The following is a 26,975-nucleotide window of genomic DNA, read 5'->3' on the forward strand; positions in this document are numbered from 1 at the left end:
GGCGGCGCGGGCCCGAGCCCCCGGCCCCGGCTCCCCTCCCCCGCCGCCCCGCGCGCCCCCGCCCCCCGGCGCCGCGGGGAACATGCGGCTCCGCTCCCGGGGGCCGGCGAGTGAGTGACCCCCGGCCCCCGCCTCAGCCCGCCGGCCCGGCCGCTCCCCCCCGCCTCGCCCAGGCAATGACAGCGGCTCCGGCGTCTCCGCAGCAGATCAGGGACCGGCTGCTGCAGGCCATCGACCCCCAGAGCAACGTGAGTACCCGGCGCGCGGGCCGGGAACCGAGGCCGCGTGGGCCCGGGACCCTCCCTCGCCCCCGCCCCGCGCCCCGCGCCCGCCCGGCCCCGGGGGACCCGCCCGGCGCCCACCTGCCCCGGACGGCCGCTGCCATCCCGTCCTCTCGCCCCCGGGGCCCACGCCGGGGCTAGGTCGGGCGGCCCGGCGGCGCTTGATACGTGAGGCCGAGGCTTCCGTGCGGCCTGGGCAGAGGGAGCTGACGGGGGCTGAGGCCGGAGCGTGGCCTCCCCTCGGGCTCCGGCTCTCTGACCCTTGCTGCCCAGGACGGGGCTCAGCCGCCTCCCCTTCCCCCCGGGACCCGAGACCTCCCCGGAAGCCCTCCCTGCGAGGGCAGGGGAGGGAGCCGGACTGCGGAGCAACTGGTGTCCCGGGCATGACTCGGGGAGCCCGTGTCTCCCGGGGCTCGGCCTTCTGGGTGATCGGGGGAGTCCTTCCCTGTCCTCCTGCTTGGGAGCACCTTCCTGCCTTCGAGAGAATCCCCCCTCCCTCGTCTCCCAACTTGCTTTGCCCCCAGCCTGGTGCCCAGGGCGCTGGGAGTGTCTCCCTCTGTTCTCCCACTGGACATGCCTTTGCTGGATCCCTCTCAGGGTCTCTGCGGAGGGGAAGATGATCTTGGAGAAGGTGGGAATCTTCTCGTGGCCTTTCTGGGCCCGAGTGACCTGGCCAGAGCTCTGCTTTTTGGGAGCAAATTAGAGGTGGTGGTTTTCTCTCCCGGCCCCCTCCCTTTCCCCCACCTTGGGGGTCCCAGCCTGATGATTTGTGACCTCAGTGTTCAGGGTTGTCACCTTCTCAGCTGCTTCTCCGGGGAGGCTGCTGTTTGCAGAGGGAACCTCCCACTGCCCATGTGAGGAGGGAAAGACTCGGGGTGCCCTTCCCCAGGCTCCCTGAGGTGCGTTGGCAGTGGGGGCCGCTTTTTCCTGTGCCAGGAGCAGCCTGGGCAGTGGGAAGGGGCCGGGAGCCTCTGTGTTTGCCGGGAGACCAGGAAGTGGCCATTGAAATAGATCACTGGGTGTTAGGCTGGAAATGAAGGAAGATCATCTTGGGCTTGGCCAGGTGACTCTTTTCCCTCCTGCAGGAGCTCTCCTTTTTCCTTACGTGACCCAGCCGCTATGTTTTAGTCTGGTAGTTTGAGAGTAATTTGCATCAGCTTGTGCAGTTTGGGTAGACATTGAGGGGTTGTGCTCTTTGTAAGGCTCCGCCTCTGGTGTCTTGAGTTGTTCTCTTATCCCTCTTCTTCAGGTCCCATTAAGATCGACTTGGTGATAAAATGTGGTGTACGTTTTGTTATGACTTTGGGGGTGTAATAGGCACAAGCTATGTAAGACCTTCCAGAATGTCCTTTTTTGCAGTAACTGGTGCTGCTGCAGTTCTCAAGTCTGAAACGTTGGAGACCAAAACCAGTGGCGTGATAAACATAGCTGTGGTGACTTTTGCATCTTTTGTCAAGCCAGAGTGTCATCTCTTGACTTCCACATGCTTGCTTCTCTTGGGAGAGACTCTGAGGGGCTGCTGAGAGGGTAGTGCTGACCCTCAGGCCACTTAGGAGGGCTTAGGGTTGGGGGCGCTTGGCAGGCACGGGCCACGACACTGCGGAGCGGGTGCCCATGACCTTGGAGGGACCCTGCCTTTCTGTGAGGCTCTAACCTGAAGGGTCCCAGGCACAGGCTGGGGGAGTGAGGGGTTGTGAGAGGGCACAGCCTTTGTTTCGTGTGCCTTCATGTGTGCAGAAACGTTATATTTGTACAGGCCCCTGTTTATGTCACCGGGTCTGGAATTCAGGTTTCGACTCCGGTCGCGGCATGGTGACGTCCTAGTGTGGTGGATGGGACTGGGGAGTCGTGCCTGTGAACACATGGAACGTGATGGAAGGGCCTCTTCTAAGTACTGCCGTTATCAGTGTCCATTGGTGAATGTTTTTAAAAGCCTTCTGACGACAGCGTGGCTTTGCCGGAGCCCTGGTGGGATGGCTGAGAGGCGGTGTACAGGAGGCCTGGCGTGCCCCGGGCTCACAGTCCCCTGTGGGCGGGCCTGGACACAGGCGGGAGCAGGGGGTCCCAGTCGGGGCAGGGCTGCTGTGGAGCCGCTCTTCTGTGTCTTGCCTAATTACAAATTTTAGTTCTGGATAGTTAGTTGACACGTATTTAAGATGCATATGGGAAAAACACACACACAAAAATGGGGACAGTGTTGGAGGGCCCATACTAAAATTAAACCTCTTCTGAGAGAAGCGATGAAAAATTGTGTCATGTAATGCTTACCTTTATGGACAGCCAATTATGGTTAATAAAGTTAGCTTTTGCTTGAAAATTCAATGTCCAGCCGTCCAGCCACTGACCTAGTATCCACAAGTATCTGAAAGGTTGGGGAAGAAACAGGAAGTAACAGACTAACATTTTTTTCTGACTACCTTCTGGATGAGTGAATTCCTAAGAGGAAAGTTGGTTTTTTGCTCTAAATTCTACCCTCTGGAGTATTTGAATTTCTACAGCAGCAGGCTCTGAGTTAATACTTCCTGCCCACTCAGAAAAAGTAAATCCTCTGCATGCCTTTTCCAAAAGCAATTCTCAATTTCTCAGGCCAGCGTGAGCCCCGAGTGTTGGAGATGTTCTGACGTGCCGTGTGCCATTTGTTCCAGCTTGATTCTTCCCTGTGAATGAAGTTGAGGGCCCTGTTGTGCTCTCACACGGAACCCACAGCACCCACTGCCCAGCGGGACCCAGACCCCTCAGCAGGTGACAGGCTCTGATTTGTCTCGGATGCTGTCTTCCCAAGCAGAGTACAGGCTGCCGGAGCACGTTTCGTTTCTGGTCTTGTTCACTGCAGAGCAGAAGCAGTAGGCGCCCTTCCGCGTGGTTGTCAAACTGACCGAGCGCAAAACTCCTCCTCGGACCTGTGACTGGCGAGCTGCACACGAGCCGCTTCCTACCAAAAACCCTCGGGACCACTGCCAGCCCAGGAGCTCAGTCATGGACGGTTCTCACGCCAGGCTTCGCAGAGTGGGGCGTGATCGGGGCTCCTGGAGAACATGAGGAGCAGGCATGGAGATGGGGGTCTCGCAGCCGGGAAATTGACGGCGAAGCACGTGCGATGTCCCCCTGGAAAGCTGGGCAACAGCACTGGACAGGGCTCGAGCAGTACCAGGGAGAGAGCCCTTGCTGAGGAAGTGGGAACCAACCCAGCCCGGTGTCCCTGTCCCTGCTTCCCGGCCAGCAGCCTCCGGAGCAGAAGCCACCTCGGGAGCTGCTCGCCTCCTCACGGTTCGGACCGTGGACCACCCGTAACAAAGCGACCAGGGGGCCTCTGGGGAGAGATGCCAGCAGCGAGGACCGTTTTCCCATGTAGGGTCTGCCACATGGGGTGAGCATTGGCGAACCAGCCCCGGAAAGCTCCTTCCAGATCTAAGGTTCTGCTCGGGCCAGCTGAGGTGAAGTGGGCTGTGAGAGAAGGCTGTGTGTGCTGTACGTGTGGCTTTTTGTTTGTTTGTTTGTTTTTCCTTGTCATGTTTATGCAGAGTGCACTGTGTGAGTTTTATGAATATATGTTCCAAACAGAGCACTTTAACAGAGTCCCGTCGTTTTTGCTGCAGCCCTGGAGAGCCAGGCGGGGGAGTAGCCAGTCACTGACGGTGCAATGCTCAGAGGTGCCTTTTGCTGGCCGACTCCTGTGGCCAGTCTCAGGAGGAGATGCTCCTGGTTCTTTCTGAACTGTTCTGACGTGATGTACCCACCCTAAGTCAGGCCCCGCTGCTAAGTGGCCGTCCTTCGAACTCTGGGCTCCACTGTGGGCTCTTGAGGGCTGGAGGACTGCTTCAGGCAGGCAGAGAGGGCAGCTGGCTCCGGCTGGTAAGGAGAGGTGTGGGGAACCCTCACACGTTAGACGTACCTGTGACAGGTGGAACAGGTTGCCGCTGGGAGAAGAAGGGCTGTCCCAGAGCCATCTGGAGGTCTCTGCCGTGGCAGAAACCCGGGCCGACCAGGGTTGTGGGAACTGCCAGATGCCGGGGGACTTTCCATGAGCCTGCGTACCAACTTTTCCTACTTTGCGATTACAGCACTTCTGAAATCAACTGACAGTGCCTTGGATCCCGCAGAAAAGAGGGACCTGAAAACTTAAAAAAATGAAAGGCTGTTGGTTTTGATTCTTTTGAATATATTTGAGGATGAGACACGTAAATGTGTGGCCCCAGCCCCATCCTGCTGGCCGCCACGTTTGGCGCCCTACCTGTCTTGCCTCTTTGTCCCCGTGGCCAGGACGAGTGAGGGGAACAGTGTGTCGTTTTATGACTCTGGGAAACAGGCCAGTCGCCAGTGTCGGTGGGAAGCAGGCGTGCGTCCTGAGCTGTGACTCACTGCCTCCTGAGAAGGTGGACTTCATGTTCTGCCCTCAGGGAGGTTTCCAGGGCTCTCAAAGGTACTTCCCTCTGCAGAGGTCCCAAAGGCACGGACACTTGCAGGGGGAGCCTGTGGGGAGAGGCCGCTGTCAGGGATACACATCAGAAGGCACGGGTGGGCACTGCGGCCCTCGAGGCACTGAGCTTGGAGTTGGGGGCAGGCAGGCAGCTGTGTGCATCTTCTCAGTTTTAATTAGAGCTGGGACCTCGTCACACCTCTAGGTGTCCAGCGGGTGGGTTTCCTCCTCTGAGCCCAATATCTCGCCTTCTGGAAGCTGGTGCTTGGCCTGAGCTGGCAGAAATGGTTCTTTTTCCGTTCACTCAGGGCCCGGGACTGTGCTCGGTCTGCCCGGGGCCTCAGGGCCCAGCGGCTGGTGGTCAGGATGTGGGGCTGAGCTGTGGTTCGGCCGTGGCCGCAGAGGCGTGCGTCTTCCGTCTGGCCTGGTCAGCGCCTGCTCCTGCTTTGCTCGGGGAGCAACCTGGGCGCCCAGGGGCTGGGCGCACCTTGCCGATGGGGAGGCTCCTCCCGCCGCGTGCCATGTTTCAACGTGTCCTCCGAGGGAGTTCCTGGGCTGGGGTGTCCCAGCTGTGCCGCAGTCACCGAGCAGGCTGCGCGCAGAGGACACGGCAACCTGGAAAGGGGCCTGGTGGCTGACAAGTGTTCCTGGCAAGGGCTGGTGGTTCCGGGTGGGGTGCAGAACCAAGAGGGCCTGGGCACCCTGGGGTGGGTGCAGAGGTGGGCTGGGGCCTGGCGGGCACAGATCTGCAGTCCAGGTGGCCCAGTTCCTCTCATGCCCCCTGCACAGATGGCTCAGGATTCTTAAAGGGAAGGGGCTCTCTAGACTGCTTTGTTATTGAGTATTCAGAGCGAGAATTTTTAGTCGGGTGCAGGAAGTCCGTCCTTGGTTTATGTTGGCCGTGGGGGCCGGTGAGCGCAAATACAGAAAGGGCCACCAGCCTTCGGCCGTGGAGTGCGGGAAGGGCCGATGAAGGAACTGCCTTTGCCGGTCGGCTTCCCGGGGGTCCTACGGTGCTGTCACGGTGAGTGGGACCCGCGTCCCGGGTGCTGTGGGCCTCCCATGGCACTTTCCCGGATCTGTCGCTGGAGGAAAGGGCATTTTGGAAAGCCCCAGGAGGCTCCTAGGAGGATGTCCTCTGGGTTCCGATGGGGCTGGGAAGGAGCAGCCGCCCCTCACCGGGCGCTGGGTGCCTGCTGGATGGAGGGCCTCACCCCTGGGAGTTCTTGGAAGTGCTCCTAGAAGGAGGTGCTCCCGGCCTCCATGTCGGGCCGAGGGGCGAAGGGGCAGTGAGTCCCGTCCCCGGCCTGCTGGCTCTGAGGCCTGTGGGTCTCCTGGCCAGTGGTGCCCAGTGTGAGCACTGGACTCACACGCAAATGTGTCTTCCGAGCTCCAGCCTTCCAGACAAAGTGTCAAACAATAAGCTGTGGCCATGCATTTCCTACAGTGTTCTCCTTCAGTTCCTCCAGCCTGGTGGGTCCTGAGTCTTGGGAGTGTGAGGAGCCATTTCTACAGCCAGAAACTTCCTGCACCTTCCGTGTGATGACAGGTGTCTTCGAAGTGACAGTTTTTTGTTTTTTTTTTGAGAAAATTCAAGGACAGAAGCTACTCCTAATCCAGCTGTGATTTTAAGTGAAGCTGCATCTTGTTGTCACACGGCATCTACATAAATCTGAAAATGAACCTTCTCCATGTGTGCAACATCTAGGATTGGAAACCCGGGCACTGCCTCAGCCTGGGGCCACCCCTCGGCCCTGCCGCCCCCCCTTTTCTGGAAATCTCCCCTGGTTAAATCTCTCCAGTCTCCCTCAGGGGCCTCATGAAATCCCATGTTTCTGTGATAATGGCCTCGCTGACCCCATTTTCTTTAGGATTGCCAGCTCCTTGCTCGCGGGGCCTGAGCTGCCTCCCAGTGGTCCAGAGCCTCCTCAGCACCTGGGTTTCGGTGGTCCGTGAGCACTTACTAAGCAGGTTCCGGGAGCCCAGCATAGAGCCCTCCCTCGTCCAGAACTGCCCAGCCTTTACAGTAACCCTGTGCGAGAGGCTCTGGTGAGGAAACCGAGGCATAGCAGCCACACAGCTGGAAGGGGGGGCTGGGATTCAAACCCTGCAGGCCCTGCCCCCCTGCACAGTAGCTCCCACTGCCCGTTGCTGGTGATGGAGGACTGTGGGCGCAGGGCGGGCCTCCCACCTTCCCGCCCGGCCGGGAAGCCTCTTGTCCCTGGCTGGGAGGGTCAGGCACACCTGAACTCCTTTGGAACTGACTGGAGACAAGCCCCTGCCCGTCCGTGGGCCTTGAGGGTCTGTCCAGGAGCTGCTTCAACAGTGAATCTACTTCCCCAGGGCTCCCCCAGCCACGTCACAAAACCAGGCTGTTCCTGGACACCCCCCGCCTCCCCCCACCCCGAGCTGCTTGTCACTTGTCACAGCCAGGAAGTGGGTGAGGATTTCTGCAGCCCATGCCCCTGGAGGATCAGCCTGCCCCGGGCACTCGTCTACTCCATGCACGGGGGCTGTACAGGTGGTGGGACCGCCTTGGCACGGCGGGGGCAGGTCCTGTGAGGCAGATGCCGGCGGGCGGGCAGGGTGGCTGGGGCTGTGCAGCAGCTGTGGTGTGTACTGGGTCTGGTTTTCCCCACTTGGTGCTGTGTGTCCCCCCACAGCTCGTTCTGCTCTTGCCCATGGCTGTCTCCCTCCAGCTGCAGCCGGTTCCATCCTGGGGGAGCGGGGTGGTGGTCTCACCTTCTTTCCCTAAAGCCGTTTGGGGGAGGTGAGCCCCACCTTCAAAGCCTGGGCACTTGGACGGGCTATGGGCAAGCTGGTGGGTGGCGAGCAGGACCGATGTGTGGGAGCATCCGAGTCGCCCAGCAGGCCCTGGGCCCTGGTGGTTTCCCCAGGTCTCCCTGGAGCTGCATTTGGGGGGCTGGTGGGCTGGTGGGCTGGTGGGGTGGTGGGGTCTGTGAGGCCCGGGCCTCTCTGAGCCCCTCTCTGTGCGTGTGCTGCTGGGGGATCCCCTCATGCCTCGGGTCCTGAGGAGGCAAGTGCCCTGCCGTCTCCATGTCCTGCCTTCTCAGCCGGGACCCTGTGTGGCCGTCTCCTTCTCACTGCTTGTGATCCAGGGGTCTCACGCAGCTCCTGGCCAGCAGGTGTCTGGGTAGGAGTCTGTCCCCACTTTTCCCGGATGCTGGTGGCCTGGTGACAGACAGGAGCGGGCCACGTGTAAGGTTTGTGAGTGTTCACCTTCACTTCTTTTGAGTGGAGCCTCTTGAGCTCATCTGAAGATCCTACTCTGACGGGGGGCTGAGGAGCAGATGCTGCGCTGGGTGTGGGGGCTCCCTTCCCGGTGGGGGTTTTGGGTCTCCCCTCAGCCCAGCCCAGGGCCACGTGAAGGCCTCTTGCCTTCTTCTTTGTAGCTGTTCCCCTTTTCTCGTCACTGAGCTTAGATTGCTGTTTGGAGGTTGAAGTTGGGGTGGGGAAAGCAGAGAGGGAGAGCTGTCCTCGGCACTGCACGTGTGTGTGTGTGTCTGTCCCACCGTGCATCCATCCTGTGGGCAGCCTCCCCACGTGGTGGGGAAGATGCAGCTCCTGAGCCTGACCCGGGAGGCGGCTGCTGAAGAGGAGGCCACTCTGGCTTCCAGGCTGAAGGCCCCTGGAGGAGCTTCTGGCTGGGGGTTGGGGTGGCTGGTGAGAAAGTGGCAGTGCCCACAGGAAGCAGGGAAGGAGGGGTTTCCAGAAGCGGCTGTGCTGTGCCTTCAGAGACAATGGCCGTCTTCACACTGCCAGAGCCCCAGTGAGTCAGACACGGCAGTGAGGCGGGCCGGGCCGGGTGGGGTGGCTCTGCCCTCTGGGGGTCTGGGTTTGGCAGGTATCACTGGCGGCGGTGCCCTGCCTGGAGAGGGGTGGGCTGGTTGGACCCGCCGGGCTGTGGGCTCCAAGTCTGGCCGTGGGCAGTGGCGTCGGCCACTCTGTGGAGCGTGCTGTCTGCGGACAGGATGCTTTGTGTCTGTCACCCGGTGCTCTTCCTGGGTTACCGCTGTCCCCCGCAGGGTCGGTGCCGGATGCGTGCAGATGCACAGAGTGCCTGAGCCCCCCACGGTGCAGCCTCCACCCGCTGGCTCCACTGGCCCCAGCTCAGGCCCTTTCAGCGCCAGCACCTCTGCTTCTTGCTCACAGCGCCCCAGTCTGCTCTTGGCCGGAAACCTCAGCGCCGCCCAGGGCTCCCCTCCCTGGGCGGGATCCCCCTTCATCCTGCCGCGGGGTGGTTTCCCTGGCATGCAGGTTGGGGTGTCTTGCACGCTCGATGGGGGGTGTGCTGCCGACTGGGCGCAGCCTTGGCTCCTCTGGCCTCTCGCCCCGGTGGCGGCCCCAAGCTGGGCCCTTGGCTCTGCTGGGCACCCTGCGCAGGGCCGGCTCCTGCCTCAGCTCTCGGTGCTGCTGCTCAGCCCCATGCAGCCTGACGTGCCCCAGGCTGACACGTGTCCACCGGCAGTGCCAGCCTCTCTGGGCCCCGGTGTCCTCGGGGAGCCGCCCCCTGGGCCTTGCCCATGCCTGTTGGGTGGTACGACTTGGGGTCAGCCAGCTGTGGAGCCGTGGCTGGGGTGGAAGGGGGCATGGAGCGAGAGGCCCCACCCAGTTGTGAGCGGCCCTGACCCTGCCAGCTGGGTGGGCCGTGCCTCATGGGACCCCCTTCCCTGAGCGGCTTCTCCCCCACGTAGCCAGCAGTGTTGGGACAGACCTCCAGGCAAGCCTGGCTCCCCCCGATCAGCCATCTCAGCTGCTCGTGAGTCAGCCCTGGCCTGCTGGGCACCCCCAGCCGGGACCCCTGCCCTCAGCCGGCGTCTTCCAGCCTGCCTTCCTGGGCGCGGGGTGCCTCCCGACAGAGCTGAGGCCAGCTGTCCCAGGAGGGCTGCCGTGCCTTGGCCACCTGTGGCCGCACCTCCGGTGGTCAAGTGCGCGTGTCTGCCCCAGACCCGCTTCCCTAGAAGGCAGGACCTGTCTCCTTTGCTCCCTGGCACTTAGGGGCACTTCATTCTGTTTGGGCCAGCAATGGACGGATGGATGGACAGGTGGATGCAGGTCCGTCTGATTTCAGACTGTGGGTGAGCACGAGCAGGGCCTGACCCGAGGGGCCCACTGGGGTTTGGGGAGAGAATTCAGGCTGGAGGGTCCTGGGCAGGGGCCTGCTTGGCTCGCCCTGGACTGGAGCCCCTCAGAGCCCCTCAGGGCCGTGTGGTCCTGGGCGGAGCCGCAGTGAGGCACCTGCCCACGTGCCCCAGGTGAACCCCAGGCCTGGCTCCTGAGGAGCCCGTGGAGGGGGCCGGCAGCCTCCCGTGGTGGCGCAGTGATGGCACCTGGAGTCCTGGCTGTGTGGGAGCATGTGGCTGCAGGGGCCCTGCTGCCCTGAGTGTGTCCCATGGGGCCAGAGGCAGCTGCGGGGGGTGGGGGGGAGCTTCCCCTGCATCCTGGGGGGGCAGTTCTGGTGGTGGGTGGGGGTGGTGGCAGGGTTGATGTTGTGCGTATGTTCTACAACTTAAAAAACAAGAAGGAGCAACTAAAGAGACAGTGACAGTGGAGAGCAGTGTGTGATCCTGGCGGTGGTTGCGCAAGGAGAAGAGGCACAAATGTACATTATTGGCACAGGTGGAGAAGGTGGGACATACACCGTCAGCTTGGTGTCAATGTTCAGGTTCTCAAACTCGATGGCTGGGCTTAAGGTGGTTACAAAAGCAAAAATCCCTCTTAGGAATTGCACATGGAAGTCCTACCTGGTCAGGAGCATGATATCTACAACCTCCCCTCAGATGTGGAGGGAAATAGACGGGTGGATTGATAGCTCAATAGATGGATTGACAGATGGAGAGAGGGGAAGAGATGGCGAATGTGGCAAAATGTTAAAATCAGTGGATTCTGGGTATGGGGGTGTGGGATGTGTATTATTTTTGTAACTGTCCTGTAAGTGTGAAAGTATTTCAAAATAAGAAGTTTAACAGAACGAGGCCAGGAAGACTGAGGAACTGAACTTTCTAATCCTGTTTGGCTTAATGAACGTAAACAGAAGGAGCACGTGACTGTCGTGCCCGCCTTCTTGGACAGCAGGCTTCCGAGGCCTGCCTTCCACATGGGCAGGCCTCGGCCCCGACCCTCCCCACCAGCCCTGGTTTCTCGATGTCTCAAGAGCCTCCGAGCCACACCACCCCAGTTCCTGAGGTCTTTCCGTTGGAGAAGAGATGTGCCTTCTTGTTCTGTGGGCGCAGGGTGATGGATGGGGTCGAGCAACCAGCCAGAAATTCTCTGAGCCTAAATGAAAAGGACAGTCAGACAGGGGTTTTGGAGTTAGATCTGTGTTGTCCTTGGACCGTCATGTTTGCACATCAGGCTGCTGTTTGGGAGGGAGAGGCACCCAGACCCTGCACAGTGGGTGCCCCAGAAGTGAGACCCTCCCCACCTTTTGGGGGGGAGTCCCTTATTCCCCTGAATGAGTTTGCGGATGTTTAACTTTGGTTTTCACAGATGCGGCTTTCCCAAAGATCCTGTTTCCTTGAGTGTCAGCAAGGAGCAGTTATGAGACAACATTGCATAATTTTACACATTTCTAGAGCTCCCTGGGGGGAAAACAGGAAGAAACCGGTTGTGTGGAACAGAATTCCAGACTTGTAGGAGAACGGGCACCTCCTCTGGAAGGAGGGTGGGAATAGGCAGCTGGCAACCCGCCTAACGCTTCTGACCCCCTCTGGCTGCAGGTGCAGGTGGGGGTGATCACAAAACAAGTTTGCAAGTGAACTTGCTTTAAAGGATGTCCTTGCCTTCCGGCAAGCATGTTCAGACTTCAGACCCCACGGAACAGGGAAATGCCGATACAGATCATCAAAACCCAGAAAACAGACCTTGCCCCCAACACGTGGGAAGGACGGCATGGGCACGTTCCCCAGGGCTGGGCGTGAAGCCGGCCTGTGGCTGCTCCCAGGCCAGCAGCCCCCTCAGGCCCCACCCTCCCATGGGCCTGCTCACCGGCCACCCTGTCCCCTCTTGGGAGACTGTTCGTGTACCAAGAGGACTGACGTGCACACCTGGTGACCCTGCATGACAATTTTTGAGAACAGTGTAGGCAGAGAGGTGTGTTATTACTGTAATCACCGCTATTATTATTACCCCACGGCCTGGGAGACGCTGAGGACCCTGGAGGCCTCAGCCGAGCCTGGCCCTGCCACGAGGGACAGAAACCAGGACTGTGGTAAAGTGGGAAGCACTTTTGATGGGGTAATGGGGGCAGGGTCTCCCCCCCCATGCTCTGTTGTCATTTCAATTAAACATTAAAAAATAAAAAAGAAGAAAACCGTTGGCTGCTTCAGCTGGAGAGCACTCAGCTGAAGAGCTATGGAGAGCAATCAGCTGGGAGTGGCTTGCAGGCCCCAGTGTGCTGCAACCAGGGAGGGAGAGAGCGAGGGTTATTTCCCCTTTCAAGTGTTTCCGGAAGGTTCAGAATGCTTTACTACAGTCAGCTTCCACCGTTGATGTTCTTACGGGGCTGGGGCCCTTCTCCCCGATGCAGGGGACATCCGTGGGCTTCAGGCCTTCCTGGCGGCAAACAGTGGCACCACCTCCTGTGCTGTCCACCCCCCACTCACCGCGGCTCTTGCTTTCCTCTCACTTCAGCCTGTCTGGTTCGTCCGAAGGCCCGGTGGCTCCGCTGCCAAAATCTATATTCCCCGTTCAGAGCGTCTCTTCCCTCCCCAGTGCAAGCCTGGGTGTCCTCCTCCTGGGTAACTTCTTCCGGGTCCCTTCCGACTGTTATCGGTGACCGGCCCCTCCTCTCCCTGGCAGCCTCACCCTGAGCCCCTCTTCCTCACACGTGGCCCACGTGCACGGGGGTCCCATGCATGCAAGGGCACAGCACTGGGGTTCTTTATGCAGTTACAAGATGAAGTACAGGCTGTTGGAGAACTTGCTGAATATTGGGCTCCTGTGGAACTTCCAGTGCCGTTGTTGATCTGAAAGCAAGGGGAGCTCATGTCCACGAACAGAGAGGCAGCACAAGACAAGAAACCACAGAGCAGGGACACAGGTGCAGACCTCACCAGGACGCCATGAACCGAGCCCCACGGCACCTTCCAGATCTGCAGGTGCTTCAGCACCACAGAGCACCCCACATTCATTGAGCGAAGGAGAACCCCACGATCATCTCAACTGATTTAGAAAAGGCATTTGACTAACTTCAGCATCCTTTTAATAAGAACGCTCAGAAAACGAGTCCACTCGTTGGTGAGAGACTGAAAGCTTCCCCCTGAGAACAGGAGCAAGACGGGGGTGCCTGCTGTCACCACTGTCACTCCACACTGTGCTGAAAGGTGCAGCCAGAGGAATTAGGCAAGAGAAAGCAACGAAAGGCATCCAAACTGGAAAGGGAGAAGTCAAATTATCCCTCTCCGCAGATGACATCATCCTATAGATAGAAAGTCCCAAAGAATCCACAAGAAAGCAATTAGAATTAATAAATGAATTCAGAGGAGTTGCAGGGTTCCAGGTATACATGCAGGCGTCACTGGGCTTCACACCAGCAATGAACAGTCTGGAAAGGAAATCGAGAAGGCAGTTCTCTTTACAGTGGCATCTAAAAGAATAACATACCTCAGAATAAATTTAACCAAGGAGGTGAAAGACTTGTGCATTGAAAACTGTTACACATTGCTGAAAAAAATTAAGGAAAACCTAAACAAACGGAAGGCTGTCTGTTCACGGATCAGAGGACACACTGTTGCTGGCTGTGGGTACTGCCTCTGCCCAAAGCAATCCAGAAATTCAACGCCATCCCTATCAAAATTCCAGTGGACTTTTTTTTGCAGAAATGGAAAAGCTGATCCTCAAATTCAGATGGAATTGCAAGGGGCTCTGAAAAACCAAAACGACCTTGAAAAAGAAGCACAAAGTTGGGGGACTCACTGCTACAGGAATTGAAGACAGTGTAGTCCTGGCATCAGGACAGATGTGGAGATCAAGAGTAGAACTGAGAGTCCAGAGATGAATCCACACATCAGTGGCCAGTTGATTGTCCACAAGGGAGCCAGGGCCATTCAGTGGAGAAAGAAGAGTCTCCGGAAGTGGTGCTGGGATGGCCGGAAACCCACATGCAGCCGTGTCACAGGGGAGCATGATGCCAACCGCCCCCCCCCCACTCTGATGACTGGCCTTGCAGAAATCTCACGTGGCACCCCTTCTCCCTTATATGTAACTCTTTTGGGAGAACTTCAGGGATGACAGGAAGGTGAGTTTGAGAAAATCTCTGTGGCTGTGGTAACTTCCAGGAAGACTGTCGACAAAGCTGCTGGGTCCTGGTGAGCAGCAGCAGTCTTTGCCTGAAGGAGTCACTGCCTGACAATGGCCTTGGTGGGAGAAGGGAGGTGGGGGGTGGCTGCTGGCGTGAGGACCCCAGATCACCTCCGTGTCCCCGTGACCCCTGGGTGGCTGCAGCCTGGGTGCCTTCCTGCCGCTGACGTCCGGCTTGCTGCGGGACCTGCCTCACCACCGAGGGGCACCCCAAGATGCTCAGTATTGGGGTAAACACCACACCCAGTGCTGGCATCAGGATGGGGCCTTGCTCATTCACTCGCTCACTCCCTCACAAGCCACGTGCCACGGTGGAGGGGCTTCTGGTACCCTCCCCCATCCTTGCTAGAAAGGGTGGAGCTGTCTGGAGCTCCTAGGCTGGCCCTGCTCCCTGCATGGTCTGGGGCAGAGCTGTCAGTGGGCCTTTCCGGAAGGCTCCCTCACGCCAGCCCTGGGTCCTGTGAGCCGTGTGTCACCCGAGTGAGGAGGGTGCTCCAACCCTCCCTGGGCAGCGGGGGCTGAGCTTGGCTGAGCTCTGGTGAAGGCTGGGGCCTGTGTGAGGTTTTATTTTAGGTGACAAGTGTTTTGAAGAGTGAGGATTTGGTGATATTGTGGCGCCTTAAGCACTTTTTGAACAAGTTGGGTTCTGAGGCAGAGACGTGTGGGGCTGTTGCTGGAACCGAGAGAGCACGTCCCCCCTGAGAAAACGCCACGAGCATTGACTGCTGGCTTGTCCCACCCCCAGAGCCCAGCAGGGCCCAGCGGAAGCAGATGTTCTCATAAGCACTGGCCTTGGGGTGTGGGGGCCCTTTTGGCCCGGAGCTCAGGGAGCTCGGTGGGATGAGGCCCCCTGGTGTGGAGCTGGGGGGCGCGGGGCTCAGGCCCCAGCGTGTTGCTTGCCGCCGTCAGGGCTGCCTGTCTGGAAGGCCCTGGGCCTCTGACGTCCGCGGTGTGGGGTGCTGAGCACTCGAGGCTGGGAGCTGCACGGCCACATCTGCTTGGCCCCTCTGTCCCCTGCCCGCTGGCCTCTCTTACCTGCCATCCTCTGGTGCGGCCTTCTCTGCAGTTGGCATGGGATGGGAGTGGGGTGCCCCCTGGGGCCGGGGGCCTGGGTGAGGTCAGGGACTGCACAGGTCAGGGGTGGGGGTCCCGGTCTCACGGGCTCTGTGGCCTAGTGCGCAGGGTCAGGCAGCGCAGCCACCCGTCTGGCCTGCAGTTTCCTGCCAGCACTCCGCTCCCTGAACTTGGGGTCTCCCTGGGAAGCACGGAGCGAGCGGTGCTGGGACCAGCCGGCCGTAAGGGAGGTGTCGGGGCTACGGGGCCAGGGAGTGGGTGACTGTGAGAGTGCGTGTGGGTGCAGAGTCTGACCCCGGGGTCGAGGGTGGAGCCGAGGTCATGCGTCCCCACCAGCTCCCTGGTGACGTGGGTGCCGCCGAGCCCCGGGCCATGTGGGGAGCAGTGAGGGGCTCCGCTGGTTGTCTGGGTTCCAGGAACTCTTACGGCCGGGGGGTCAGTTCCCATGGGTGGTAAACCAGAGGCCTGGGGGGAGATGGGCTGCCATGAGGCCTGCGGGCATTTCAGCATCCCCAGGGTAGGGGACCTCGTGCTGTGTTCGTGGTGCTTTCCTCGGGGTCTCAGGACAAGCCAGAGGAGACCCCAGGGCTGGCGGGGGCCATGCTGGTTGTGCAGCTACCAGCCGCCCCCACGCCAGGGGCAGCTCCTCCAAACCCCGAGCCGGGTGCTCAGGCCCTCGGCGTGTGCGTGTCTCTCCACAGAGATGACGGTGTCCCTGTGGTGGGGGGCAGGGCCAGTGTCCTGGCATCGTGTCCTGTCCTGCTGGGGGTCCCACCCCCTCCCCACAAGGAGCCAGCCCCTCTGCCCCCCCCCTCCTCAGACCCTGTGGCATCTGTGCTCTTCCCCCACTTTTCTTAAACAGCCTTATGAAGTATAATTGGTATAAACTGCCTGCGTTTAAAGTGTGACATTTGGGCCTCTAAGTCCATCCGTGCAGCCCTCACCACATCACCATTCACGGCAGTGAGCATTTCATTCTGGAAGCTTCCTCGTGCCCCTTCCTACTTCTCTTCAGTCCATACCTGGCTCTAGGCGACTGCCACTCAGGTTTCTGTCGTTACAGACTAGTTTACCTTTTCTACAACCTTATGGGATCATGAAACAAGGGACCTTTTTGTCAAACTTCCTTTGGTTCCGCACGTTTATTTGGAGACTAGTGTATGCTGTCATGCGTTTGTTCCTTCTTTCCACTGATGGACGACGCTCACCTGTTGATGGACTTTTGGGTTGACAAAGAATCTGTCAAGCCGTGTTCCCAAGTGCTCGCCATCTTACCTTCTCACTGGCCGCGCCTGGGGTCCAGCCGTGCCACATCTTCCTGGCACTTGGGGTGCTCAGTCTTTGTAACCCACATTTCCCGAGTGAGTGTGGCACTGAGTGTTTTTTCAGGGCTGTATGTGCCATCCCTGTGTCGTCGTTGGTGAGATGTCTGTTGAGACCACTGCCCATTTCCCCCTGGGGTTGTTTGCTAGTAGTTTCCTCTCTTACAGTTAGGCGTCTGATGTGTTTTCTGTTGAGGTTTGTGTTTGTTGTCTGGTGCCGCAGCAGGGGGTCAAGCTTTTGTCCCAGGACTGTTACCCGCCCTCCTTTAATGAGAACGCAGTGCCTTTGCTAGAAGTTCACTTCGCTGCATTTGTGCGTCTCCTCGTGGCCCCAGTGTCTGTCCTGGCTCAGTGCCACCCTCTTCCGACTGGCGTAGTTTGAAATCAGGTAGTGCGGGTCTTCCCCATGCTCCTTTCTCGGGGTTCTCTTGGCCACTCCAGGACCTTGGTGTTTCCTTGTAGATGGCAAGTCAGCTTGTGGCTCTCTCGAGGGGAGCCTGCGGGCCAGCTTCAGGTGTGCGGCGGCTTAGTGCGCCCGTGTCGTGAACTCGGTTCCTCCTTTAGTCTCTCTCAGCGTGTCTGTGGTCTTCGGGCTTCAGGGCTTACCTGCCTTTTGACGAATTTGTCCCTAAGCACATTCTTTATTGTTCTTGTAAGTGCAGTGGGTTTTTAAATTTATATTTCTGATTGTTGCTCGTATATAGAATACAGTAGTGTTTCGCACACTGCTTTTGTGCCCTGCAAGTGTGCCAAACACACTTATTCCACTTATTCCAGTGGCTTTTTTGTCATTTCCCTGGGGTTGGCCACGTGGACTATTGTGATGTTTGTGAAAAAGTTTTCCCTCCTCTTTTCCAGTCTGGATGCCTGATATTTCTTTTTCTTGCCTTATTGCACTGACTGGAGTCTTCTATTTAAAGTGGAATGGGGGAGAAGCTGCAGTTGTCGGCACTTGGTGCCACATTCCCGTGGTTTTCCATGGCGGGCTTCACTGCTGGCCAAGAGGCATCGTGAGGGATGGACGCTGGATGCCAACAAACGCGCCTTCCATGTCTGCTGGGACAATCGCGTGGCTTTTCGTTCTTAGTCTCTTGGTGTGGGAAATCACGCTGGTTTCGGGTCGCACCTGCTCCCCCTTTAACTTCCGTGCAGCAGCAGCCCCCCTGCCGGTTCTGTGCCCGCGTGTGTGCCCGTAGGACTTCCTGAGCGCCATGGAGGAGTTGGGTGGCTGTGCAGTGTGGGGAGTGCCAGGCTGTGTCGGGGCCTCACTCACCTGCTTCTCTGCGGTGCCTCTTGGCCGCCATGTGCTGCTTCCCTGTCTCTCCATCCAGATCCCTCAGCAGGAGTGGACTAGCCGGTCCTCGGCGGCCGTAGGGCCTTCAGCCTGGCAGTGCCGTCAGCTGTTTCTTTGGGGCGGGTGGAACCAAGTCTGTGACATGAACAAGACACGGAACAGGGCCTGAGGATGCGACCTTGGGTCACCCGCAGGACCTGCCCCCGAGCCTGTCCCCGGTCTCCCCTGCCCTGCTTGGTGCAGTGGCTGCTCATCGTGGGGGTGTCCTTGCCCCAACTAGGCCACACTCCTTTTTCTTGGTGCCCACGTGCCCCCTGGCTGGAGCCGCCAGGCTGTGCAGTGTGGGTGTGGGTTGCGGGCTCTGCAGGCCAGCCCAGAGGCGGGGGGAGTGCAGAGAAGGCCCCTGAGTCTCCGCTGAGGGGAGTCCTCTGGGTGCCACCACCCTCCACGGGGCTCCACAGGGGGTGGGGACACGGGGACAGCCGGGGGGCCAGGTGTGTAGCTGCCGCGGGCTCTGGTGGCTTTGCGCTCTCCAGTCCACAGAGTGGGACCCGCCTGTGCTCCCTCCCGGGTCTGGCTCCTGCGCCCGTCGTTGGTTGGCAGCCGCATTGGCACAGCCTCTGAGGGGGTGCGCTGGCTCCTTCCTTGTGGACCTTCCGTGAAGCACCCCAACCGCCCCCTCCAGGGTCCCCCACCAGGGCCCCTCCCGCGGGCCGAGCATGAGGGCCGGGTGGCCCTGCAGCTGTGCCCATCAGCCTGCCGTGGGTGCTCAGGAAGCGGCTCTGACCTGCCGGGGGGATTCCAGGACATCCGACATCCCGTCCTTGGGGCCCCACAGCCCCCTAGGTGGTGTCTCCTTCGGCCTCTTTCAGTCCTGTCCCTGCCCGCTGCCCTGACCTCATAGACCGCAGGCCGGGCCGGCCCCCGCCAGCCTCGTGTCCCAGACAGCAGCTGGCGGCTGGCGCTCCTGGGCTGGGGCTGGGGCTCACTCCCCCCGTCCGTCTGCTTGTTTCCTTTGGGGGTCCAGGACCCCCACTGTACCTTGGCTGGCTCCCTCCACAGCCTCCCTTGGCCCCTGGCAAGCTGCCCCATCCGAGCACGGCGGTGGCAGGCCCCAGCCGGCCCAGACAGTGTCCCAGGGGCCTCGTGTTCTCCCCGAGGGCTGCCCTGCCCCAGCGGCCTTGGGTGCTGAGGACGCGCTGCGGAGACCTGGCCGAGGACGGCCCTGTGTCCTGCTGACGGCGTCCGCCTCCCCCGCCCAACCCCTGCTGGGAGGCCGCTGGCTTCCTGTTCCCAGGAGCAGACGGGGCCCTGCGGCGGGGGCACACCTCGGGGAGGCCCAGGTTCTCCCCTGCCCGCCGGGGGCCCTGGCCAGGCCGGGGGGGTTCTCCTGCCGAGGACGGGGCGGCCAGGACCCCAGCCCCCAGCAGGCCCTTGGCGCCCCTGGAAGCACCACGCTCGCTGGTGCGGACACTGGGGTCCTGGGGCCGGGGACTCTGGCACGTGTCAGGGCGCACTGGGGGCACGGGGACTCGCTGGCCCTCCCCTCCGGGGCCTCGGCACCGAGCGCCTCTTGTGGTTCTAGTCGGGAGCAGCCTCCGCCGACGGGGAAAAGGCCACCGCCTCGGAACTGGCTCCTCCTGGGCCCTGGGCCCTGTGCCCTGCGTGTGTCGCGGCCGCGTCTCTGCTGACTCGGGGCGAGGGGCTGAGGGCCTCCCTGCCGCGGGGGTGTGGCTGTGGCTGTGGCCTGGTGGCACTGGGGCCCCTCGGTGCAGCGGTTCCATGATGAGCTCGCTGGGTGCCTTGGGGGCTGGGGTGGGGCAGTTTACAGAAGGGCCCTGGGCTGCGGGAGGCGCCTGAAGACATGGGCCTCGTGGCCCTGGAGGTCCGAGGAGAAAGCGGCCAGCTCGGGGCCACTCGATCTCCCCCAGGTGGTGGGACGGAGCGGGGGTGCCCACCTCTCACACTGGCCACCCCCACCCGTGACAGTAACGTGGGGCCACCGTTGCCGGCTGCTTCCCGGACCCTGACTTGCCTGCAGCCAACTACATCGTCCATCCCCCAGGGCCTCCCACTATCGAGTGGGGGGCTTTGTAGCAGATCCCAGGTCGTGTCATTTATTCTGTGAACATTCTAGAAAAGACAGGATGAGATGAAACGAGAAGATGGGGCCAAATAGTGTGTGTGTGTGTGAGGCAGCCCCGCAGCCCCAGGCACCCAGCTCGGCATTTCCTCGGCAGGTCAGATAGGGGACGGTACCCAGCTGCTGGCTCAGGCAGGGCGTGCGTCGGTGCCAGCCTTCTGGGGGCCCGGCCTTGGCCCCTGCCCCCACACGGGTCCCTGGGGCGCCTATTTGTGCCAGTGGGAGTGAGCCCCCCCTGCTGGGCTGTGCAGACTCCCTCACCGGGCCTCCAGGCAGGGTCCAAAGGCTTGGCTGGCTCCCGCGGTGTTCCTGTCCCGGCTCTGTGCTCCCTGGGCCGTGCCCCAGCACTGCCCACACCCCCAGTCCACTGTCCAGCGGCAGGAGGGCTTCTGCCAAGGACAAGGAGACTTTGGGCTGCCGGGCCAGGCAGGACAGCAAGTTCCGGGGTGCAGGGCAGGGGACCCAAATCCTAGGGCCTGAGGAGGGGTGGGTGGGGGTGAGAGACAGCCCGGAGAACTGGGTGGGGCGGGGATGGAAATCAGGCAGGAGGTTAGAAAAGCTGGTGAGACGTCCACGTGGGAGTGCAGGGATGGACCTCGAGGCAGGAAGACTGTCCCAGGTGACCAGGGGACGAGCCGCCGGGCCATGAGCCCAGGAATGCGGCAGCCTCCGGACGCCGGGACCCCAGCCGGCACCGCCAGGAAGGGCAATCCGCCCGATGCGGGTGTGCAGGAGCCAGGTGTTCCCCTGAACCTCCGGACAGGACGGCAGCCTCGGTCCCTTGACCTGGCCCCAGGGAGCCCAGAGCTGTGGGGAAGGTGGGTGCCGTCAGCCATCAGGTTTGTGGGCATCTGGGACTGCAGCCCAGGAAGCCGATGCCGCAGAACCCCAGCCCGGATGCAGGGAGCACGTGTCCCTGTCCACTCAGGCCCCATGGGCACACCACAGGAGCGCTGCTTGGGGCCTGCGGCTGCTGGGCTCACTCGCAGGGCTGCCGGTGCCCCAGGGGCTCACCCCCACCCCAACCCCTGGAAGCTTCCTGAGCTGTGGGAGCTCTTTATGTATCCTGGACACAGCCTTCCCTAGGTGTGTGTTGTCGACACCTTCTCCAGGCCGCGGCTCACCTGCTTGTTAAGTGTCTTCTCAGCAGACGCTCTTGAGGTTGACAAGGTCTGGTTTGTCTGTATCTTGGCTTGGAGAGTCATTGCCTTGGGGTCCCTAAGAAACCTCTGTCTTGAGGTGGAGAGGTATTCTCCTGTTTCTTCTAAGAAGCTTTGGCATTTTACCTTATCCGTTTTGGAGGCTGGTATTTGAGGTCAGTGGCTGCAGCTTGGTGTGACTCCTCTGTGCCCACCATCTGTCACTTCAGCCTGGGGACTGCACTGCCATGGACACGAGGCATGCCTGGCGATGGCGGGTGCCGAGGTGACAGCACGCACCGGGGAGCGTGCAGGGCACCGTGGAGCTGGTCTCTGGTGCAGTCCGGCCCCACCTGCTACTGTCGGGCAGTCCCTGCCGCCTGGCCGTGGCCGACAGTGCCCGTCTGTGCTTCACGTTGGCATTCTCCTAGTCACTCCTGGGTCTGGGTGTTTGCTTATTGGTGTTGAAGTTCCTTTCTTTCTCTTGATTGTAACAAAAAATCACTTCAACCATTTAAAGGTATCCAATTCAGCAATTTTTATATAATCACTGTATCACGTGACCATCACATCTGTCTAGTTCCAGAACCTTCTTGTCACCCCAAACAAAATCTCGGGCCCTCTCCCCCAGCCCTGGCACCCGCTGCCCCACGTTCTGCTGCTGGCCCTGTCCATCCTTGATGGCCCCGTAACTGTCCACTCCACAGCCAGGTTCTCGCCGGCTACGTGGGCATGTGGCCAACAGTGTCCCCGCTCAGGGACACTCGCCCCAGTGGTGTCCTGGGCTGAGCTCCTCAGGTCTTGGGGTTTTTCCTTTGGCAAATCCTCAGGCCACCCATCCCCGGCACGAGCCTCTCACGCTTCAGGAGCAGATCTGCTTGGCCAGGCATTGGTTTCCATGGCACAGCCTGGTGTGTCCATGGGGCAGTGATAGGCTGCAGAAAATTGGGGAGGGCCTGGAGCCGGGGGGCACTGGCCCCCCAGCAGTTGTGGGGAGAAGAGCAGGGACCTTGACGAGCGGCTCTTGTCTTGCAGATCCGGAACATGGTGGCAGTGCTGGAAGTCATCTCCAGCTTGGAGAAGTACCCAATTACCAAAGAGGCCCTGGAGGTGGGTTTCGGGGGGCCCTGGGCAGGGGGTGCTGCCGGCCTGCCTCCTTCCCAGTGTACTTCCCCAGTGGTCAGTGGTCAGACCTCAGCGTCAGGAGCTGGCACCTGTTCCGGAACGTGCTCACTGCGTAGCACTGGTCCCTGGGCCGAGGCTCTGTCTGCTGCCAGACACCCTGCTCTCTGTGTGGGATGGAGTGGGGATGAGGGGAGAGGCAGGGAGGCTTTCCCAAGGCTTCCAGGCTCCCGGGGGGCCTGCTGCCCTGTCACCCCAGATTGGAGGAGCTGGTTTGGAGAACTGGGCTGTCACAAAGGACCGGGGCAAGGGCTCGTTTCCCACCATGCCTGTCCCGGCTCCCCCTGCTTGGGTGTCCCTGTCCCCAGGGTCGTCATCGTCTCTTTCTGGTTGTAGGAGACACGACTCGGGAAGCTCATCAACGACGTCCGCAAGAAGACAAAGAACGAGGAGCTTGCCAAGAGGGCCAAGAAGCTGCTGCGGAGCTGGCAGAAGCTCATCGAGCCTGTGCACCAGAATGAGGCGGGGCTGCGCGGGCTGGTGGGTGCCACGGGTGCGGCCAATGGGGGTGCACACAACTGCCGGCCGGAGGGCGTGGCAGCTGGCGGGCCCCCGGGCACCCATGACCTGAAGAGCCGCCACGACGTCCAGAGGCTGCCTGGGCAGAGGCTCGACCGGATGGGTGGCCGCAAGCGCCGGGGCGACCAGCGCCACCCCGGGCTGCCCCCCAAAGCCGTCAAGGCCGGCCACGAGCCCCTGGCCCCCAACTCCTCCCCCCTGCCCACCAACGGGATCAGTGGGAGCCCTGAGAGCTTCCCAGGCCCCCTGGACGGCGGTGGGCATCTGGGGCCCGAGGGCAGCCGCCTGGAGCCGGGCGAGGAGAAGCCCGGCAGCAAGATCCCCGTCCATGCCGTGCGGCCACACACCAGCTCGCCCCCCGGGCCGGGCAAGCCCCCCGCGCCCTGCCTGCAGACGAAGGCTGCGGCACTGCAGCAGCGGGACAGGGGGGATGAGAGCCCAGGGCCCCCCCACCACCCCAGAGGGCCTCCCCGCTGCTCCTTCAGTCCCCGGAACTCACGGCCTGAGGGCCCCCTGGCCCGGCAGCAGAGCCCGTCCCTGCCCAAGGGCTCTGTGCCCAGCACCTCACCACGGCCCCAGCCGCTGGGCACACCACAGGTGCCGTCACCGCTCCCACTGGCCCACCCATCCACGCCCCCCATCCGGCGGCTGGAGCCGCCACCGAGCGCCGAGAGCCCAGGCCGCTGGCTGGACCAGCCCGAGGGCCAGCAGCGGCTGGGGGGGCTGGCCTGCAAGGTGGGGCTGCTCACAGACCCGCCGCGGGCCGGCTTCTCCCCGGACTCTAGGGCGGACAGCGACGCGGCCTCCTCGGGGGGCTCGGACAGCAAAAAGAAGAAGAGGTACCGGCCCCGCGACTATACCGTGAACTTGGACGGCCAGGTGGCCGAGGCGGGGGTCAAGCCCGTCCGGTTAAAAGAGCGGAAACTCACCTTTGATCCCATGACGAGACAGATCAAACCTCTGGCCCAGAAAGAGCCCGTGCAGGTGGCCAGCCCAGCGCCCTCAGAGCCGCCCCGGACAGAGCGGGACAGGCCGGAGGCCAAGGCTGGCCTGCAGAGCCCCTTCGAGCAGACAAACTGGAAAGAGTTGTCGCGCAACGAGATCATCCAGTCCTACCTGAGCCGCCAGAGCAGCCTGCTCTCGTCGTCAGGCGCCCAGACCCCGGGCGCCCACCACTTCATGTCCGAGTACCTGAAGCAAGAGGAGAGCTCGCGGCGGGGCGCCAGCCAAACGCACGTGCTGGCGCCCCATAGCCCACCCTCGCACCTCCCCGGGGTCACCCGGGAGGTCACGCAGGACGATCTCGTCAGAATCCAGGCCCACCCGTGGCCGGGGGTGAATGGGTGTCGGGACACACAGGGTAACTGGTATGACTGGACGCAGTGCATATCGCTGGACCCCCACGGTGACAACGGGCGGTTGAACATTCTGCCTTACGTTTGCTGGGACTGACGGGCCCCACAGGGTGCTCCCCCTGCAGGGAGCCCAGTGGGGGACTGGGGGCAGGGAGGGAGGGAGGGGCGGGCACCCTGCCGTCTCGCCAGCCCTCCCCTCAGCATCCTCCTCCTCTCGTGAAATGCTGCTACCAGTTTACTAATGGAATCGCAAAGGAAGGACTGCGCGAAGGACGGCGAAGCAAGTTCAGAACTCCGGCAGGCCAGCTGCGGACAGCATTTGTCCCCCTACCCCAGGAAAGGTGCAGACGGGTCCCAGCCCCGACCGCGGGGACCTCAGTTGCGGGCAGGCACAGAACACTCGTGGAAGACAAACAAAAGCACGCATCTTATTTATTAGCGATTTTCTGTTTTTTCATTCGGCCCCTAGGCACCCGTGGGACAGTGGACACAGTCACATCCGTGTCTGTGCCGGCCCATTGCCGAGTCCCCGTCTGTCTCCCCAGGGTGCTGGCTGTCGCTCGGGCCGTGGTGGGGGAGGCCAGCTGCCCAGTTCACCCCACATTCCAGGGGCAGCCACACATTATTATCTGGTTTCAGTTAAAATCTACTTTCTAAAGAAATGCTGCAGAAATTTAAGTTTTCAAGAGTTTATTTTGTTCTCTCTTCCATCTGACCACCAGCCGATGCCTTCCCCTTGTTTCTCCCTTTTTTTGCCCTCCCCCTTTACTGCCCACATCTGGAAAACGTCAGTCTTCTAGAGTTCCCCTCAAAACCACAAGTCACCGCGGGTGCTGCCGGTGCGTGCTGTGCCGCTGGGCGGGAGGGAGCCCCTGCCTGCAAGCTGGAGGCACTCATGACCATTCCTTTAGATTCGTTTGCCTTATGGTTGTTCGTCATAAATGCGATTTGCAAAAACAAGGAGCCTTAGTGAATGTACAGTACCTAGACTTCTGTCCCCAGGGTGCAGAAGGAGCAACTTTGCTATTTGGTCCAGTAAGTGGACACCTTGTGATATAAATGTGGAAATAAAATTAAAAAAAAAAAAACAAAAAAAAAACACAAAACAGTTTGCACAAACCCGTCTGCGACTCGTTTCTCCTCCGCACCTTTCCAGCCCAGCCGGCCAGTCACAAAAGGTGGGAAGGTGGGACCCTGCGGCAGGCGCTGGGGAGACGCTCCAGCCGAGCCACGTGATGTCTTGCCCCCCCTGGGGACACCCTTGGTGGCCCCATCAGGAACTGCCACCAGCTCCATGCAGGCCTTGCCTGTCCCAGAGGGAGCACCTTCCCTAAGCAGGACATTCCCCCATCGTGGGCCTCTTTCGCAGTCGTCCCCCTGCCCCAGCATGGAAAGATGTCTCAGGAATTCTCACTCCCTCTGTCTGAGGTCTGAGACCCAGGAAGCAGGCTGTCATGTGAGGGGGCAGAGTCTGAAGAGGGCAAGGGGCTTAAATGGTCCCTTTCAGAGAGTCTTTCCCACCTTGTTTCCTCCCCCTGGGACATTTGTGACAGGTGCATGCCTGCCCCGAGCCCACTGGGTGGTACCTGCCAGCTCTGACACACACCTGCAGCCGCCTTAGTGTCTGCCGGTGGTGACTTCTTAAAGTAACTTTTTTTGTCTTGATTATGGCGAGTTCTTCCCCCACAGCCCTGAAGTCTAAGCCATGAATGGTTTTCTAGATTTTTTCTACTCTGGAATAGGCCGTCTTGTCCATATCTACCTAATATTTCACAGATGAGGAAACAGCTACCCTCAAGAGGGGCAACCCCGCAGGGCAAACGAAGAGATTCCGGAACGTTCTTCCAGCTTGCAGGGCCACAGTCAACCAGAACCACAGTTCAGAGCTGGCAGGCAGCAATGTCTGATGCAGGCGTGGGCAGTGGGCTCGGTGGCTTCGGGGGTGGACTGAGCTTGAACTCTGGACCTGCTGTCTCCCAGCTAGGCGGCTCTAGGCTAACAGCACTCGCCCGCGTGCGTGCGTGCGTGTGTGTGTGTGTGTGTGTGTCCATCTGTCCCCGGGGGGGGGGGGGGACAAGAGTGCCTGCCTCAGAGTGGTGAGAACTAGATCAAACGACAAAAGTAAAACTGAACAAAAACTGCAGTGGACAGTGTGCACCTCAGTCGTGCTGTGGGGTGTCTTAGGTTCCCCGACTCCACGGTGAAGAACTTCCCAGCTCCCAGGCCTCCCGATGCCCTGGCCAGCTCTGCTGACTGCGGGCGTCCCGAGAAGGTGGCAGGCTGGCAGGCGCAGCTGGGGAACATGAGGTGCAGAGATGCGCGTCCCGTGAGCACCCCTGTTCTTGGCTCCAGGCTCGGGCCGCTGCTCCGCTGCCCACCTCCGCCAGGGGTGTCGGAGTGCCCCGGCTGCCCCTGGGTACAGATGTTTCCCGCCTGTGAGAGACGCCGGCAGGCTACGACCCCTGCTTCTTCACGCTCCCCCAACATTTTGGGGGTGGAACCGGGATTGCCCCTTCCTAACGTGCCCAGCAAGGACACTGTAAAGGGGCATCTGAACACCCCGCACCACCAAAAGCTGGGGGTACGTGGTTTCGCAAGCCTGCTGACCGCCGGCTCGCCTTCCGCGCCCGGGGCCTCCTAGCCGCTCCCGCAGGGCCTGCAGCCGGTGGCCCGGGACGCGCCGCCCGCCTTCCGCCGCGACACCTACCGCGCAGGGCCCCGCCCCAGCTCCCATCCTGGGGCCTCCGGCGCCGACCACTAGCCCCTCTCCGCGCCACTCGGCTCCGGGGCCGTTTCTTCCGCTTCCGGGCCCGGCCCCGCCCCCGCCGGAAGCGCCCCCGCGGCGGGGCGGGGCCCGCGCACGCGACGTGGGGCCTGACGCGACGGCAGCGTCGGCGGCGGCGGCCAATGAGGAGCGGCGCCGGCCCC

General features: G+C 61.0%; 1 protein-coding gene and 1 long non-coding RNA gene across 3 annotated transcripts; one reads left to right on the forward strand and one right to left on the reverse strand.

Moving 5' to 3' along the window:
• MED26 (mediator complex subunit 26) lies at positions 1-25,271 on the forward strand. 2 transcript variants are annotated; one of them, XM_037818379.1, is made up of 3 exons: positions 1-248; positions 22,027-22,101; positions 22,510-25,271. In XM_037818379.1, the coding sequence occupies exons 1-3, from the start codon at positions 177-179 to the stop codon at positions 24,142-24,144; spliced, it is 1,782 nt and encodes a 593-aa protein (XP_037674307.1). In that variant the 5' UTR covers positions 1-176; the 3' UTR covers positions 24,145-25,271. The 2 variants fall into 2 exon arrangements, with proteins under 2 accessions (XP_037674307.1, XP_037674308.1); XM_037818380.1 differs by lacking the exon at positions 1-248 and adding an exon at positions 20,375-20,670.
• On the reverse strand, positions 10,741-26,866 carry LOC119520483. The gene is made up of 3 exons (XR_005214189.1): positions 26,755-26,866; positions 17,689-17,844; positions 10,741-10,995 (listed from the first exon to the last, which is right to left on the reverse strand). It is a non-coding gene; the product is annotated as an uncharacterized LOC119520483 (long non-coding RNA).
• Positions 26,867-26,975: the final 109 nt, after the last annotated feature.

This window comes from Choloepus didactylus, chromosome 25 (genome assembly GCF_015220235.1).
Source record: "Choloepus didactylus isolate mChoDid1 chromosome 25, mChoDid1.pri, whole genome shotgun sequence".
Classification (NCBI taxonomy): Eukaryota; Metazoa; Chordata; class Mammalia; order Pilosa; family Megalonychidae; genus Choloepus; species Choloepus didactylus.